This window comes from Coenobita brevimanus, chromosome 51 (genome assembly GCF_032717465.1).
Source record: "Coenobita brevimanus isolate Jiangsu-jjx chromosome 51, ASM3271746v2, whole genome shotgun sequence".
NCBI classification, from domain to species: domain Eukaryota; kingdom Metazoa; phylum Arthropoda; class Malacostraca; order Decapoda; family Coenobitidae; genus Coenobita; species Coenobita brevimanus.
Genome location: NC_137004.1, coordinates 41,986,062 through 42,005,260, shown reverse-complemented (window position 1 = coordinate 42,005,260; position 19,199 = coordinate 41,986,062). Strand labels below are relative to the sequence as shown.

General features: G+C 44.5%; 1 protein-coding gene across 1 annotated transcript in view; it reads right to left on the bottom strand.

Annotated features, from left to right (window-relative positions):
- sd (TEA domain transcription factor 1 homolog scalloped) overlaps positions 1–19,199 on the bottom strand; it is a 149,447-nt gene that overhangs the window by 107,873 nt on the left and 22,375 nt on the right. The window contains 1 exon segment of the mRNA XM_080272748.1: positions 2,658–2,829. Coding sequence (XP_080128874.1) covers positions 2,658–2,829 — 172 coding nt within the window.

The following is a 19,199-nucleotide window of genomic DNA, read 5'->3' as shown; positions in this document are numbered from 1 at the left end:
TGCCTGTCTGCACACCTGAGCCGGATTTATTTTTTTTTTGTCTGGCTAATACAAGACGATTTTGACAATATAAATGGAACGGGACACAGAAATAAAAAAATACAACTAAAGAAACACTAATAAAACGACAAAATAAGGATAACAGCAAATAAAATCTTACAATATATATACCACGAGATGACGGCATTCAAACTAACAAATCCTATGGGGAAAAAAAAAGGTTAAAAAGCCTCCAGTAACCTCAATTACCCTACGGATACCTTTATTCAGTTCATTTTAATTTACTGTCATCGTAGCCTCTTTCTATAACAAACCCGTATTCCCTTTATTCCAAATCCCGACGATCTACTTTAATCCCAATCCCCATCATCTTCATCCCTAATCCCTTCTTCGTCTGCCTGCATTCTCGCCCTCATTATTCCCAGTCCTAACCTGACATGCGTGAATCCTAATCCTCTTTATCTTCACACATTTTCACCATCATTACTTCCATTCCTAACTCTTTATGGATCCAAACTCCTACTACGGTTCATTCTCACTTTGGGCTTTGGAGGGGTGTCCGTTTCTCTCTCTCTCTCTCACACACACACACACACACACACACACACACACACACACACACACAAAACAGCACCATTAACACGCACACCAAGACCTAAAATGTCCAGTTTCATGATTTCTTTGTACGGCGCCTTGCCATATCGATCTGTTGGTTGGCCAGCTCCTAGCCAATAAAATAACCACGCTTACTAATACCATATTAATATAAATAAATAAATAAATAAATAAATAAACCCATACTTGATAAATTGGGTCCTACAGTTCGTTCACGTTAACTACGCGGAAATTTTCGCCTTTTTGCAGCCTATTTCCCGTAGCTCAATGGCAGATTATGAAAATACTACGACTCTACATATTTTTCACAGCACTTCTTCGTGACTAGCACCATATTCTAGTGTTAATGTCCAGTTATAGCTCAGGATTCAACATTGAGAGATGGCTACTACAGGTCAAGGTGAATTGGACAGCATGGCGCCTCTTCCTAACGAGTATATCTCAAGAAGTGGTGTGTTAGTACTCTTGTAGGTAATGTCTGTGCAATTTGTTAATATTAAAAAAAAAAAAAATTCATATTGGAGAAAAATAAGGTATATAATCGTAGCTATGTGATAAATAGAAAACCCACATCAGTATTAAAAAGTTACAGATTACGAAAAAACAAAATACAGTACGAGTGACTACGAAATACATAATACAGGACGAACACCGCCACATTTAAGTGCCTGATGGGTGCGTGGTGTCCAGCAAACTAACACCACACTTCATCAAGCGTATTACCTGGGGAAAAAAAAAAACTGGGTGGAATTCTAGACTATATTTACGTTATTGGATATTAATTTACAGGATTAACAAGAGACGTGGGAAATGTATGCTGTCTCCCTTTCTTGTCCATCCTAGCTTAAAACACTAACATAACTTCCCTCTCATGGCTAATATTGAAAGAGAGAGAGAGAGAGAGAGAGAGAGAGTGTGTGTGTGTGTGTGTGTGTGTGTGTGTGTGTGTGTGTGTGTGTTTGAAGACTACACTCATGTCCTTCCAACAAAACACACATATCTTAAGTTACGAGAAAGAACTGATTGTAACTTAGTGAATCCAAACGCAAGATGTGAAAATCGTAACTTGGCTGGCTATGTGTGGACGAAATGCCAGGAACGTGAGGCGGGACTTCACACGAGCCAAGGACACTTCAACAAACAGGAAGTGGCGAGGAAAATACACACTTAACCATTACACGGCTACACATCGCTGGCAATCAAGGCTGGCCACTATACTCTGTTCTCTTTAGCTTGGCAAATACTGAGATATAACACATTCAGAGCTATACACTATCCTATTTTCAATCTGCATACACATCGCTGGGAATCAAGGTTGGCCACTATACTCCATTCATTTTAGCTTGGCAAATACTGAGATATAACACATTCAGAGCTATACACTATACTCTTTTCGCCTTAACTTGGCATACACATCGCTGGGAATCAAGACTGTCCACTATCCTCTGTTCACTCTAGCTTGGGAAATACATACTGGGATATGACAAAAATCACATCATCCGTATTCAAAGCTATACACTATACTCTTTTCATTTTTACTTGGCCAAAATATACTTGACTGATATACTGCTACACACTGCAGTGTTCAAGGCTTCGTCCTATACTCGTCCCACTTACAATAATCTGCCATCTCGACCTCATTTATGCAAAGTTACACAAGAAATAAACACTAGAATATGGCACTAATCCAGAAGAAATAATATGGAGCAGTTACAGGGCCACAAAACTACCTTATTCTAAACTGCGCGACAGGAAAAATGCCAAATTAAGTGGATCAATTAAATACATATTACCTCTTCTACTTGTGACTGAATCAGGAGGTGTACACCATTAAAGAACACAGGTCTTTTGTACAAGGTCGTGGGTAAGTATGGTTTTGCAGTGATACTTTTCCTAAACTGAGACACACACACACACACACACACACACACAGAGCTTCTAAAAACAGCATCACAAAAGTATCGCGTACGTGTAGTCTCACAATACATCGATGTGGGTCAAAAAGAGAAAAAAAGTAGAGAAACATTTTATGGGGTACTCACCATACATCTTGCCTTCGTCTGAGAGGATAATCTTTCGTCTGCCGCAGGGGGGGTATATAGCAAGGGCCTCCTGGAAGCTCTGTTCGATATCCGGGGACCACACCCCTTCCGCGTCCGCACCGCTGTTGTCCTTGTCGTCGTGAAGGGAGTTAACGTCGTCATCGTCCAGGGGCTGTGGAAGGAAAGGTGTTAGTGGGAGATATAGCCTACGCAGCCTGAAGTCAATGGATGAAATTATAACTACATACTAAAGTACGAGGAAAGACACATTCTGAAGCTGTAGTTACATTCATCATCGCCTAGTAGCTGTGGAAGTAATAAGTGCGAGAAATAAACGCACTTAAAGTTAGAGAATTCAGTGGATGAAATTACAACTACATACTGGACTAGGAAATCATACACATTCTGAAGTTGAAGCTTCACCATCGCCTAGTAGCTGTGTAAGCAATGATATAAGTGCGAGAAATACACGTACTTAAAAATAGAGAATGACGTTATATACTGGAGTAGGAAGAAATGGCTCACATCCATCTTGGGCTGTGAGTTAACGTCGACAACACTGTAAGCGCATTATGTTTCTTGAGGACGAAATGAAATTACTGTCATCATTATAATCATCATAAATTAGTATTATTATCATTATTATTATTACTACACAGGTGCATACAGTTTCTTCTATTCGAATGACTCACGGTACCTTGAAATCAAGACCCCCTCGGTAATAGTACAGTACAGTGCTGGTTTTAGACGGCAATTAAGGTAAAACACTCAGGTGAAAAAATAATCGTATGGAGTGACTTCACCGTGAGTATTAACAGTATTAACCCACGTCAGAGCTGTCAATAATCATCATCAATATCCTGAGCTTTGTTTATTCAACTAAGGTGTGTGTGTGTGTGTGTGTGTGTGTGTGTGTGTGTGTGTGTGTGTGTGTGTGTGTGTGTGTGTGTGTGTAAATACTGAGAAACACAAACAACACCCAGCACAACACCAACACCGTGACGTGGGGGAAACACCGCCACACTCAGCACATAACACCCTTCACCCTGACCTCGGCCCCTTCCCCATGGACCCAACCAAACACTTCGCCACAACACAACCTTGACTTTGGGCTACTGAACTTTGACCTCGGCTGCATGGAGGAGGAAGTACATGGAGGATAAACACTCTCTCATCATTTTGGGTAGTGAAAAAAGGAGAAAAAGAAAATCCGCACTAGTTAATTCACCATTACCTCTTCATACACTCACAATGAAATAAAAATATACAAAAGACAGCACCAGACCGAAAAAAATAATAATAATAGTCTCAGGGATCATTACAGATAAGAGACCTGACATAGATACAAAGATTACAGTCATAGAGAGATAATGAAGATAAAGGCTGCAATGTGTGGCAGTGGGGTGGTGCTGGGGGTATAAAAATGAAGTTTGATGGGGAGGATAGCAACAATCATCAATCAATCAATCACATACAGTTACTTCTCCTGTAATACTTCGAGTCAAGCACCACTAAATAAATGATAAATTGAAATACATGTAACTTAAATTTTCGTTCATTTAATAGCAAGATATTCTCTCGTCTCCTCCTCCGTCCTCCTCTTCATTTATCTTCCCCTCCTCTCCGTTCATCTCATATTTCTCCACCTCTTTGTTTCGCTTCCCTTCCTACCTACTTAATCCTCTCCTCCCGTCCCATTAGCTCGTCTCTCTCTCTCTCTCTCTCTCTCTCTCTCTCTCTCTCTCTCTCTCTCTCTCCCTCTCCTCATATGCCTGGGGACTTTATTTTACTGTATTTCATCTCATCTCATCCAGTCTCTAATTTCTCTCTCCACTCATTCCTTCAATTCTGTCTTTACTTTTATTCCTGCTTCCAATGGTCGATTTTACTCAACTTGGGAGAGATTTATTTGTAAAGGAAACACACACACACACACACACACACACACACACACACACACACACACACACACACGAAATAATTCCAACACTACAACAGGTCGCTCTCCCAGGCCAAATATCATCACTAGCACATTCACAAAACCTTCACATTTTAAGCTGTCTCGTAGCCTACCCATCTCTCCTCGTCCTCCAGCTTCACCTCTTCTTCTATCTCCTCCATCTCCACCTCTTGTTGTATCTTCCCTCCTCCTCCTCCTCCTCCTCTTCCTCTTCCTCCTGCCAGCATCACACCCAGGATTAGTAACAAGTAAAAAGTGTAGCTCGACTGTTCTTTGTTTGGCTGGAGTCCCCCGGGTGAGGAGGAGGAGGAGGAGTGAGAGTAGATAAAGGTAAACTGAACCAATGGACAAACACAGAGAGAGAGAGAGAGAGAGAGAGAGAGAGAGAGAGAGAATATGAGAGTTAAATCAGGGAAAAATAGCTACAGAGAAACAGAGGCGATGGTATTATGTGAGAGAGAAGGAAGGTAAACAAAAAGATGGAGCAAAAATAAAGAGAGGGAAGAGGGGAGGAGAGAAAGGGAGGAGGAGAGAATATGAACGCTTGAAAAGGAAAAAAAAAAAGATGTAGAAATAGATAAATGAGAGAGAGAGAGAGAGAGAGAGAGAGAGAGAGAGAGAGAGAGAGAGAGAGAGAGAGAGAGAGAGAGAGAGAGAGAGAGAGAGAGAGAGAGAGAAACTAGAATGAAAAAATGGACTGGGATAAGGAAAGTCAGGAAGGGTGAGTTAATAACAAGAAAGCTAACATAAATAAATAAATAAATAAAGGAGCAGAATTAAAGATAGTGAGGGAAAGTGAGTTAGTACAGTAGAGAATTAAGATGAAATAAACCGGACAAAGAAAAAATTGCGAGAGGGATGAGGGGAGGAAGATGAGGGTGAAGGAGCGAGAATACAGAGGAAATATAAGACCTAAAGCATAGAAAAAGCAATGGAGAGAGAGAGAGAGAGAGTACAATGAAGAAACATGGATTTATGACGAAAGTAAACAGCAATAAAAAATACAGCGAAGGGAGGTAGCAAAGGAGGAAGGAGGAAAGGGAATATGAGTGAGCTAGAGAGGGTGAAAAATGCTACGTAGAGATAGTTAAGGAGAAAGAAAGGGAGATAGTAAAGCATCAAACGAATATAAACAGAATAACGTTGCAAAAATGGAGAGAGAGAGAAAGAGAGAGATGAGGGGATAAAACAGAGGGTGGAGAAGGAACGAGATTATGAGAGATAAAACCCTGGAAAATATCTATATAGAGACAGAAGATAAAAAAAGAAAAGAATATAGGAATGAGGGAAGGAAACAGACAGCAAGGAAAGAAGGAGAATGTGAGAGAGTCAAAACAAGAAAAATATATGCCCGGTGATTGGGAAAAAAAGTAGGGAGAAATAGGGACGGTAAATCGGAGAAAAAGTATGGAGAGAGAGAGAGAGAGAGAGAGAGAGAGAGAGAGACAGACAGAGACAGAGACAGAGAGAGAGAGAGAGAGAGTAATGACACCCACCGAAATACGGGAGACTGAGAGGAAAGGAAGGAAGAATTAGGAGAAACAGTAGAAATAAAACAGAAAGGGCAAATCTTGGGAGTGTAAAGGAAGATTGCAGGGGAGACGAGACGGAAAATAAGGAAATAGAGGTGAAGACGGAGAGAGAGAGGGAGGAGACACGACAGAGAAAGAGGTGATCAGGTAAGCGACACTGGAAATCACAAGAAAGGTGGCAAGGTGGAGGAAGGAAGGGAGTAAGAACTGAAGAAAAGTAGGATGGGAAGAATGATTTGGAAGAGAAAGGAAGGGAGGAGAAAGAATACATAAAGTGAACAAGGAAAAGGAAATTAGCGATCAGATGAAAATTAGTAGAAGTGGAAAGGATTTTGGATGACAGACAAGTATAAGAAATGAAAGGAAAGAAGGAAACGATGATCTGAAAGGATGAAAAAGGAGAAGAATGAAGAGGGTGATCAGGCCAGTTGGAAATAGGATTTACAATTAAAGTGGCAAAAGTGGGAGGGATACACAGCAAAGATGGACAAAGGAATAGAGTACGGAATAAAGGAAGGAAAAAAATAAAGATGATACGGAAGATGGCAATAGAGAAGGATGCAAAAGGAAGAGGACGGAACAGGACAAAAGCAGGAGAGATAGAGAGAAGGTGAAGGAGAAGGAGATGGAGACACGGCGAGAGGGAAAACAGGATAAGATGACACAAGGAAAAAATACTGTAAGAATGAGGGAAGGAGGAACATCGGAGGAGAAGAGAGGAAGAACGGAGTATGAAGTCAGCCATGGAAGGAGGAAGAAGGCGGTACTACAAGGAATACAGGAATGAGAAACAAAGTAGGAAGGAAGTAGGGAGTAACAAGGAAGAAAGAAGCAAGAGGGAGTGAGAGGAGGAAGAAGGAAGCAAGAGTGAGCGAAGAATGAAGGAAGTAAGAGGAATGAAAGGAAGAAACAAGCAGGAGGGAGCGACAGAAGAAGAAGGCAGAAGGAAGTAAAAGAGGAAGCAGGAAAGACTGAGAGAAGCAGGCAGGGGGAACTGAGAAAAGAATGAAGGAAATACGAGCGAGTGAGAAGGAAACAGAAGGGAGTTTGAGAATGAAGGAGGAAGCATGAGAAAGACCCAAGGCACCGGGAGGGAGGGAGGGAGAAAAGAAGGAAGAAACAGGCAGAAGGGAATGAGGGAATAAGGAAGGAAACAGGAGGGAGTGAGGGAAGAAAGAAGAAAGCAGGAGAGTGAAGGAGAAGGAAGCAGGAGAAAGTGAGAGAAGGAAGGAAGAAGCAGGAGAGAGAGATGAATAATGGAAGGAGGCAAGAGAGAGTGAGAGACGGAAGGAGGAAGCAGAAGGAAGTGAGGGAAGAAAGAAACAAGAAGAGAGTGACAAAAGGAAAGAGGAAGCAGGAGAGAGTGAGAAGGAAAGAGGAGGAAGGAGGAAGCATGAGAGAAGGAAGGAGGGAGGGAGCGGGCTGCTGTATTTAGGAGTGACACTTACCGCTGGCACCAATCAATAGCCCACCTGCCCGGCGCCAGGTGAGGGGGTAGGGAGGGAGGCAGGGGGAGGGGGAGAGAAGGGGGAGGGGAAATGTAGAGAGGGGAGGGGAGGGGGAGAAAGAAGGGGAGGGGGAGAGGGGGAAAGAGGAAGAGTGGGTGACGGAGAGTGGAGAAGATACAGGGAGAGAGGAGAGAGATGGAGGGTATTGGAGTGAAGGAGAGGAGAGAAAAGGAGACAGGAGGTAGGTGAGGTAGAGGAAGGGGGAGAGAAGATGGAGGGTGAGGGAGATTGGGGAGTGGGAAAGGTTATGGAAATTAGGAGAGAGAGAGAGAGAGAGAGAGAGAGAGAGAGAGAGAGAGAGAGAGAGAGAGAGAGAGGAGAAAGAAAGATAAACTAAAATAAAAGAAACTAAACACAATGGATGCGAGGGTGGACGAAGAATTCAGACGACAACGCAAAAATGCATGAAAATTAAAGACACACCGAAGAGGAAGATAAAAATGAGGGAATGAAGAGAGGGTGATAAGAGGGGACGAGGTGAAGGATAAAGAAGACAAAGAAAGATGATGATGATGGAAGAGAGGAGGGAGGAGGAGGAGGAGGAAGAAGGGTAGTGATACGGAAACAGAGGATGAAATATTTTAAGGGAATAAGAAAGGAATTGAAGATGACAGAAACTGAATAATGTTAGGTGAATGAATGTACGAATGACTGTAACGACGACGACGACGACGATGATGATGATGATGATGATGACGACGACGATGATGGACGAGGAGAGGAAGGAAGAAGCGTTGAATGAAAGAATAAGAGTAAAAAGAAGCATAAGGAACAAGTCAGGAGAGAAAGAAACTGAAAAATGAAGCGACAACTGAAAAATAAGATACAAAACTGACAGGCTGGTATGGATGAAAATACGAGTGAGAGGAATGGGTCAGAAAATATTGAAAAAAGGAAATAAATGTGACAAGGACGAAAATCGGTGAGCAACTTGTGCAAAAATGAGGCCACAGATACTAACAAGAAAGCACTTAGAGAGCGTATACCTCACACAGACAAACTAAAAACCGTCATGATTAAAATACTCTTCTTAGGTCATCCTTTGGCTTTTAGGAACGAAATTTGGTACAATAAGTGGCTTAATTATCCTTCTAAGGTTTGGTGATCACATCGTGGAAAAGTAGAACCACCTGAGTCAAGCATAAGTCAAAATAACACTTCAATAATTTCCGCTAGCTTTGCATAATCGTCAATAACTGACGATATAATCGATTTCCTCACTGTCGCTGTAAAAGCTGAATAATGGTGCAAAACTGACCAGAAATTATTTAAATATCTATTACGGGAATAGTTGCCTTCGACATTAAATACTGGTGGAGTAAATAACTGGTGGATGAGAACTGGCTGGGTGTATGTGAGGGGTGAGGGTGAGGTCAGGGTGAAGGTGTGGAGGGGATCAGGGTGAAGTGGGGACAAGAGTGAGAGGTTAAAGGAGGTGGGAAGAAGAAACGGTGAAGGGGGTCAGGGTAAGGTATGAGGGTGAGATGTGGGAGGCAGGGAGAGGGAAAGATGAGAGAAAGGGTGAGGGTTAGGTTGTGAGATGGAAGAAAAGGAAAGGGGTGAGGGGCCAGGGTGAAATGTGAGGGAGGTGTGAGGATCCAGGGTGAAGGGTGAGGGGCCAGGGTGAGGGGTGGTAAGGGTGAGGGAGAACGGGGCACCTACGGAAAAAAGAGGACTAGCCCCCAAACTTGTGGAGAGACTTGTTGCATCTCTCGTGTGTGTGTGTGTGTGTGTGTGTGTGTGTGTGTGTGTGTGTGTGTGTGTGTGTGTGTGTGTGTGTGTGTGTGTGTGTGTGTGTGTGTGTGTGTGTGTGTGTGTGTGTGTGTGTGTGTGTGTGTGTGTGTGTGTGTGTGTGTGTGTGTGTGTGTGTGTGTGTGTGTGTGTGTGTGTGTGTGTGTGTGTGTGTGTGTGTGTGTGTGTGTGTGTGTGTGTGTGTGTGTGTGTGTGTGTGTGTGTGTGTGTGTGTGTGTGTGTGTGTGTGTGTGTGTGTGTGTGTGTGTGTGTGTGTGTGTGTGTGTGTGTGTGTGTGTGTGTGTGTGTGTGTGTGTGTGTGTGTGTGTGTGTGTGTGTGTGTGTGTGTGTGTGTGTGTGTGTGTGTGTGTGTGTGTGTGTGTGTGTGTGTGTGTGTGTGTGTGTGTGTGTGTGTGTGTGTGTGTGTGTGTGTGTGTGTGTGTGTGTGTGTGTGTGTGTGTGTGTGTGTGTGTGTGTGTGTGTGTGTGTGTGTGTGTGTGTGTTTTTGTGTATCACCGTGTATGTGCATGTGCTTGAAGCCATGTGGGTGATTTCAAGTGCTTGTGTGACAAAGACAAGTACGAGAGTGGTGACGGATGTGGTGTTGGGAGGAGGAGGAGGAGGGAGGAGAAGGATAAGGAAGAGGAGGAGGAGGATGTAGAAGTAGGATGGACGAGGATGGGGAAAGAGAAGCAATACACGAGAAGCATGCAAAGGAGGAAGAGGAGGAAGAATGAAGAAATATTAACAAAAGGAATAAATCAGCAAAATGTACGTGATCACAGACGAGAGAAGACGCAGATATATAAAAATCAAGGAGGAAGATGAATGCAGAATGAGAAGGAAGAGGAATTCAGGAAACTGGAAGAGGAGGAGGAAGGAGAAGGAATAAAGAAAGAAGAGGTATAACAAAGGAGGAAGAAGATGAATGAAGAAGAAAAAGGAAGAGGTGAAGATGAATGAAGAAGAAAAAGGTAGAGGTATACAAAAGGAAGAGTTAAAGATATTACGACTCACATGAAGAAAGGCTCTACACTTGTAAGACGATGGTGGTACAGACAGAAAAGAATGAAAATAAAGAAGAAAACAGAAAGACAGAAAAATGTAGAAGATGCATACAGAGAAAGAACAGGGAACATGGAAGAAAAAGATGACGAGGAGAAAGAAAGAGGAGAAAGATAAAGAAGGTAAAAGGAAAAAGAGAAAGACGAGGAGAAAGAGGAGGAAAATGAGGAAACCGAGAAAGGGGAGAAGAAAAAGGAAGCACAGAGGAGCAAGAGTGGAACGGGATGTGGTGAGCTGAAAAGAGGGGAAGTGAGGGGAGGGAGGGGAGGAGAAAGGAGGGGAAGGTACACGCAAAAGAAGTCGAGGGGAGGAAGACGAGAGGGCATGAGAGGGGAATGAGAGAAAGAAGAAACGAGAGGGAAGGAACGGAGGAGGGGAAATGAATGAGGTAGAGAGGTAACTATGAGAGAGGAGAGAATTGAAAGGAAGAGTGTCGAAGTGATGGTGAGAGGGAAAGCGAAGGGAATGTGGGAAAGGAAATATGAGAACAGAAGGGAAAAGTGGAAGGAAGACGAGAGAGAAAAGATGACAAAACTAAAAAGAAGGAGAGGGGAAGGAGGGTGGGGAGGCGAGAGGGAAAGCACAAGAGAGAGAGAGAAACTGAGAGAGGTAGAGAGAAATGAGAGAGGTAGAAAGGTAACGATGAAAGGAGAGGACGACAGCGAAGAGAGAGACAGCCAAGGGGAAGAAGAAGGGAAGGCGAAAAGGTGAAGCGAGAAGGGAAGGGAAGGGTAGAGCAGGAGACTGAACAAAGACAAGGGAAGAAATATTAGGGGAGAGAGAGAGAGAACGAAAAGAAAAGAGTGGGTGGATGTGAGAGAGAGAGGAAATGAGGTGGAGAGGGAGAAAGAGATGGAGGAAAGAGGTCGGAACAAAGGATGACAAGGGAGAGGAGGTACAATAAAACATATTCCATTAAACGTCATATTTCTTACAGGAAGTGTTGCAGAAAAACTCTTCCTTGTTGCTATAGTCTGTTTGTTTTCGTTTGACAAGATCTTCAATTCTTTTCAGTTCATGCGATGGTCAGGTGTAGTCAAGTTAAAGGATAAATCTGACTAGTAACCAAGGAGACTAATTCCTATGTACACCATAATTATGGATTACTGATTCTCACACAACCTGTTTAAGCTCACTCCCTAGTTAGCATATTACAGCTTGACTTTCCCTGTTTAGCATATTACACCTTGACATTCCCTCTTTACACTTTGACATTCCCTATTAATATTTCACCTTGACAGTCCATATTTATATTTCACCTTGACATTCCCTATTTAGCATATTACACCTTGACATTCCCTATTTAGCATATTACACATTGACATTCCCTATTTAGATTACACCTTGACATTCCCTATTTAGCATATTACACTTTGACATTCCCTATTTATATTACACCTTCACGTTCCCTATTTATATTACACCTTGACATTCCCTATCTACCGTATATTACACCTTGACACTCCCTATTTAGCATATTACCCCCTTGACATTCCCTATTTATATCGCGTCACTATCGACACACTTTGCACTTATAAGCATACAAAAGGATACTGAGGTGTGAGGTGCAGAATAGATCGCTACGGAAGAAGTGTTGCGAAATCTCCAAAGCCGTGTGGAGATCTAAGAAGCAGCTGATGAATTCCAGTTATCGTCTGATTCGCCTCGTGCCTGGCTTGGTCGTGGGTTTTCACACTGACTGGGTCCCCTCTCTCTGATCTTCACATCCACCCGGCTCCCGTATTCACAAGCATATTACGTTCAATCATAACTATACTATTTACTAATGTATGTATGTATTTTTTGGGCGAAAGACGAGGAGTGTATAATTTTTCCATCTGTCTTGTTTATTCGGCAAAAACAGTGCTTATCTACGAGGAAAATTATCATGATCTTTCTTTCTTTCTTTTTTATACGAAAGACAAGCAAAAAAGTGAAGAAAGCTTGCCTTGTCTCACGTCCATATGAATCAAAATTTTGAGTTGAGAGGAAAAGTTGGTCGTTATGTTTCGTGAATCCGGACCCACGCTTGCCAGGCCATGGACTTATCATCATCACCATCACCATCAACCTATCTCCGACTAATCCACTTATACATGGGGTGGGATGGTTCCAGAAAGAGAAAGACAAGAACGTAAGTGCTATCTCGTATCAAAAAACATCGTATTCCCTCCCTTCCACCCCCATCATGCTAAGTCTCACTGGAAATCGAACCCACACTCGTGTAAACAGACGTCTGGCTTTCAACCCTTGGGAGGATGACGGTCCGAAGGGTACGAATTTAGAGTTCACTTCTCGAGGTTAATATTTGATGAGGCATAAGACGAGCTGATGATACAACGCTGCAGGCTATAACTCATTTATCACTAAGTCACTTACTGCCGCTTGACATTTAAGGCTTATTGATTCCTACCTTCATCCTCTCCGTCCCGGAACACCTGAAGGATGAATGACTATCGATTGAATGGAGGATTGGTAAAGACGGCGACGACACGGACTGAGCAGGATTGGGAAAGGATTGGGAATACAAGATAAATACAATAAGGGCAAGGCAGGAAAGGGCAAGGCAAGGGAAGGGCACAGCAGGCAAGACAGTACTGCACGCAAAGGGTACATGAGAGTAAAGGGGACAAAAAAGAAGGACAGGGAAGGGCAGGAAAGGGCACCACAACGAAGGAAGAGCAGGGAAGGGAAGGAAAAGGAAGGCAAGAACGTGAAGGGAGGGGAAAGAAGAGGAAGAAGACCATGAACGGGAAGGGCACGAGAGGGACGAGAATGACAGGAAACAGAGAGGAAGGGCAGGAAAGGGAATGGAATGGAAGGGCAGGGAGAGGCAGGACAATGCGGCCCAAGACAAGGCGAAGTAACGGGCAGCAAGTGGTTTGGCCAGAAACTGGTATAGGTAATGAAGTGCTGGACAGACACAGACAGGAACAGCGACAGGAGTGGTAGTGGTGGTGGTGAGGCAGGAAATGGTGTCCAGAGATATGGTGTGGCAGTTACAGTTGGTTTGGGTGATGGTGATGATAGCAGCAGTGGTGGTTAGGGAGGTGATGATGAGAGCTGTAGAGGTGGTTAGGGCGGTGGTGGTGACAGTAGTAGTGGTAGTTAGGATGATAATGGTGATAGCAGTCGTGGTGGTCAGAATGATGATGGTGATGGTACGTGTGGTGATGATAGTAGTTGCAGTGGTGGATAGGGTAAATGAGATTGTCGTCATGGTGGAGTGATGATGGTGGTGGAAGGTGTGGTGGTGACTAGGGTGATGGCGATAGTAGCAATGGTGGCAACAGTAATACCAGCAGTGGTAGCGATGGTATCAATGATGATGATAGCAATACTGGTGGTAGTAGTAGTAGTAGGGGAAGTCTGGGTAGGGGTGGTGGCTGTGGTGGTGTCAGCAGTGGTAATGGTGGCAGCAGGGATGGTGTTAGTAGTTAACCAGTCCATCAATCGTAGTGGCAATAACGGTGGTGGTGGTAGAAGTAGTGGTGTTATTAACCAATCAAAAAATCATCTTTGTTTGATAACACTGTACATATTCACAGCTTACATAATATCAGGACATACAGTTTATACTAAGCAGAGGTGTTGGTGATAGCAGAGTTGTTTGTGTAATAAAGGTGGGGGTGATGGCATAGGGGGTGGTGGTAATGGTGGTAACATTGAGGGTAGACTGAGAGAGTAGGGGCTGACTGGGAAAGCACGCAGGAGAAGAATGGATGGGAAGGACAGAGACGTATATGGCCAAAGAATGCGGTGAATGTTGTGAAAGGGATGAAAATGATGTAGAGGAGGCGCTATAAATGGTGGTAATGGTGGCAGTGGTGGTAGTATGGTAGCAACAAGGTCAGTGGTGGTGACATTAATGGTGGTAATGGTGGTATTATGGTAGCAACAAGGTCAGTGGTGGTGACGTTAATGGTGGTAATGGTCAGTAGTGGTAGTATGGTAGCAACAAGGTCAGTGGTGGTGACATTAATGGTGGTAATGGTCAGTAGTGGTAGTATGGTAGCAACAAGGTCAATGGTGATAACATTAATGGTGGTAATGGTGGTATTATGGCAGCAACAAGGTCAGTGGTGGTGACGTTAATGGTGGTAATGGTGGCAGTGGTGGTAGTATGGTGGCTGCAAGGTCAGTGGTGTTGGCATTAGGGTTGGTAGTAGTGGCAGGGTGGTGGTGGTAGGGGGGGGTGAAGGCGGATCAACAGCGGCTCTGTGGACAACACATCCCGGGCCAGCCACAACACCCCCCACCTTCCCCCACAGCGTCCCAAGGGCCCCGCGGCAGAAGCAGGAAGCCCTTGGGAGGTGAGAGGAGGCGGGGGGCAGAGGAGGATGTTATGCTGCCCTTGCTTCACATCCCCTGGGGTCGCGGCAACAGGAAGGGCAGAAATGAATGTGTGGGAAGGATGGGGATGGATGTGACATGTGGATGTTATGTAGTATGGGAATGGATGATGATGATGATGATGATGATGGACAGAATATTACTGCACACCGCAAAATGAATCACACACTCATTCACTCATCATTCATGCACGAAAGAGAAAGAAATGAAATGAATCACACATTCATTCATCATTCAAGCCTCCTAAACGCTCGACTCCTCGCTATACACACAGACAACGAGGAAACAACACCCAAGCAACATACTGTACATCACTAAACATAACTCGGGGTGGAGGAGGAGGAGGAGGAGGAGGAGGAGGGTGGCAGTGAAGGGGGGGGGGGTGAAAGGGGAAACGGTAAATGTTATGAGTGCCGCATCCCTCCTGTCAGTCAACCAACGTCAAAACTGACCTCGAAAGAAGTGACCAAGAAAGAAGAGGACAGGGCAAGGTTGCTACAGAAAGGATGTGACACTGATAAACAGGACAGCTCCAGGCACAACACTGAAGGGGAAAAAAAAAAAAAAAAACGGAGAGAACAAAGCCAAACACGTCAGCATGACAGGAAAAGAAAATGACAGAACTAGGAATGGAAAACTAGATGTAAAAAGGCAGGCCAGTACATAAGTGGGCGGAAAATAAACGAGGACGATCGGACGGACTAAACATGGGGCGGAGAAAAAAAAAAATTAACAGAGGAGGAAAAACCAGGAACAAAAGAGGACAGAAATAAACACAGACGAACTATACATGGCACAGAAAAATACAGCGGGGAAAAAGGAGGGCAGGATTAAACATAGGAAGCAAAACTGGGAAAATGGAAGCACAGGTTACACAGTCTGTTTCCTGAGGCCATACACGCCATCCACCATTACACGACACTGTTTTGGCGCTAATATTCACTGTTAAAACTTAACAAATGCGAGGACTGTCACTTTCAAGACTGATTTGATGTTACTGTCTAGGGCGTTGATATGAGTCAAGAAGTCGTTACAAAACAGTATTCTGGCCCCTATACTAATATAAAAGAGTGAAGCTTGGACTATGAAGGGCGCAAGTCAAGAATGAAAAATGGAAATGAGTTATCTGAGAGCAACATGTGGAGTTACGAGGAGACACAGACAATAATGAGAAAATTCGGGAGCGTTGTTGCGGTTTGTGGATATCTTGGAAAATGTTAGTATTCAGAAATGGTTTGACCATGTGGTGCGAATTACACAGCACGAGTAAGTAAGAGAGTGTATGTTAGTGAAGTGGAAGGATATACGGGTAGAGAGAGTCTGAGACCGAGGATGAGGTTAAATGACACGGTGGAGGGGCATAGGAATGAGTGGCGTGAGATGGAGAAAGTGCTGCCTGATGACGGGGATGAGAGTGACGTGGAGACCATTTGTTCATGGCCACCCCCTCTAGGATTAAGGCGTTTGGGTAGAGAGAGAGACATAACAAGTCGGTGGGTCTTGTGGTAGATCAGGAAATACTGCTTTGAACAAACCTCACATTGCTAAACTATTCCTTGCTCCAACCTGCGATCAGTCTCCCGTCCTGCCACACAACACTCCAACATCCTACCACTAAGGACGTAGCAAATCACCAAGACCACGGTGATAGGGCATATGCGAGAGGTCATGTGGGGTTGTGAAGTGCGGGGAGGTACAGAAATATCGTGGTGAAATATTCAGCCGAGGGACGAGCAATTAGCGACAGTGGGTGGCCGCTGAGTGCACCCGCTGATGAGACTTGATCCATCCATCCATCCGCCCGCTGCTCCACATCACTCTCCACCACCACACTCGTCCTTTCACATACACTTCCACGTTCACCCGTCTCTTCCACCCGTCCTTCTCATCTTTCGTCGATCTCTTCACAAAACAGCAACCCTTTTCATCCAACTGCCCTCCACTAATTGTTGCTCTCTCCCTCTCCTACCTTTCAGCTCTGTATCAGTTTTAATTCGTAGTCTACCGCCTTCGTCCTGATCCTTGCATTTCCCTTCCCTCCCTCCCTCATCACTCATCTCTTTCTTCAACATAACTCCATTCTTATGCTCGGTTTAGTTGATCCTCTCAGTTCATCACCTCAATCCACCCATAACATCGTCATCATCAACATTATCATCAGCATCATCTTTTAATCACCATTTCTTTCGCCTACATACCTCCATTCATACTTAATCGGCACTCCCCACCTAAATATTTATTCCATCCTTCATATTAATTCTTTCCACCCTCTAGTCCCGACCATTTCACACTCCCTCTCACACACCTACCCACACACTGATTCACCTCATCTTCCTCCACACTTCATTTATGTCCCAGTCCCCATCGCCCACCCACAAAAGGTCACCTCATCCTCTATCTCATCCTACTTTTCCCCACACTAATAGCCCTCACCCCTCACACACTAATCATTAATTCCCCCCCCCCATCCTCACTCATTCCCCCCCCCTCCCATCCTCACCCCACCCCACTGCACACCCCCTACTCCTTCCCTCCTTCCCATCCTCATCTCACCCCACTGCCCACCTCACCACTTCGTCCCACCCCCACAAAAACCTACCCCATGCAGACTTATCTCACCATCTTACTCACATGAATTCCTCCCCAAGACTCCTTCATCGTACTCGTCGCTCCAGCTTCACTCACAGACCAACTCACCCCCCCATCCCATCGTCCATCGCTCTATCGCCAACTACCATTCATCTCCATCCCCATCCATCCCTCCTCCACACTCTTCCACCCCTTTCGTCCTCCCGTCTCCTCGGCACACTAACTCATCCCCTTCATCCCCTCGGCCATCTCTCCATCCCCCCACCGCCCACCTCCATCCCCCACTCCCACCAGCCTCACGGATTCTGGCATTGATTTTGTTGCTTCTGATTACGGCGGGTTGGCTTCTTGTTCACGTCCTCTCATTACGGCCTGGCCTTTGATCCCTGCACCGCCTCTGTCATCACCGCCACCTTCGCACTCGTGCTAAGTCCGCAAAATCTCTCTCTTGCCGTGATTCCCGGCGTTAGATCGCAACGTATTCATTAACTCCTTCACTGCTATGACACTTTTTCTTATCATTATCGCATTTCTGACCCCCCTTTTAACCATCACTCTTACTAAATCCATAAAATCTCTCTTTCGCGGTGATTTCTATTGCTACATAGTCGTATAGTCATTAACCCCCTTCACTCTTCCCCTTGATCCACTGAATCTATCTTACTACGTGATTTCTTCTCCCGGATCGCACTACATGCATATTCAGTCTCAGTACCATGATGCATATTTATATTATATTTTCACTTCATGCCGGTCCATTTCATTTCATGCTCAAGACCCTTTCTTTCTCCACCTCCTTCACACTTTTTACTGGTCATCAAATCTCTCAAACTACGTGATTCCCGGCGCTAAATCGCATTATATTTACGAACTCCCTTCTGTACTATGCTGGCTACCTCAGGACGATTTTATTCAACTAGAAAAGGGTCTCTGTCATCACCACCTCGCCTTTTAGAAATCCAGCAAATTTTTCTTTCGCGGTGATTTCTTCCAACAGTTCGGACTTATTCATTTATTCCTTCACTACGTCGAGGCCTTTTTACAGTTATTTCAATCATCATCATCATCATCATCATCCTCTTCTCCCTCCTCCCTCAAACCCAACCTTCCCTTCCCTCACTCCTCTTTCCCTACAAACCCCTCCTCCATCCATTTCCCTTCCAGTCTTCTATCTCTTTCCTTCTCAATCACATTCCCATCCCTACCCCTCCCTTTACCCCATCCGCAATTCTCCCTCTTTCACTCCCTCGACTCCGCCGCCCATGGCCACCCAAGCTCTGTCGTATTTACTGATCTCGGCCAGATGTCCTCAATTTCCGTCAGGCTTCTTCTCCCTCGGCCCAAAGTTTTGTTCTTGGGCAAACTTGTGTCTCTTTCTCTGGCGGACGAACCCACCGCGTTTCGCCATTTCTGCTGCAAGTCACTCCCTTCTTTTTCTCCTACTCTCCTCCTCCTCTTCCTTGCTCCACTTGCGTCTCTCCATGTACTTCATTACTCCCAGCAATCCAAACTTTTTCTATCTTTTATTCTTCCCCTCTCTCCTTCCCTCTGGCTGATCTCTCCCTTCAAAAGAGTACAAGGGAAAACTAACGATTATACCCTTATTGATCCTTTCGAGGTTGTCTGTCATAAGGGAGGTTATAACTAAGGTATCTATTCTATATATCTAAGACAAGGATAGGGTGATTTCGCCATCCACCAACCCCTCTTCTTTCCCACCCTCTTACATCTCTTTTTTCTCCTTCCCTTTTACTCGTCCTCCTCTCTTACACCTCATTCCTCTCCTTCCCTCCTAACCTCCTCT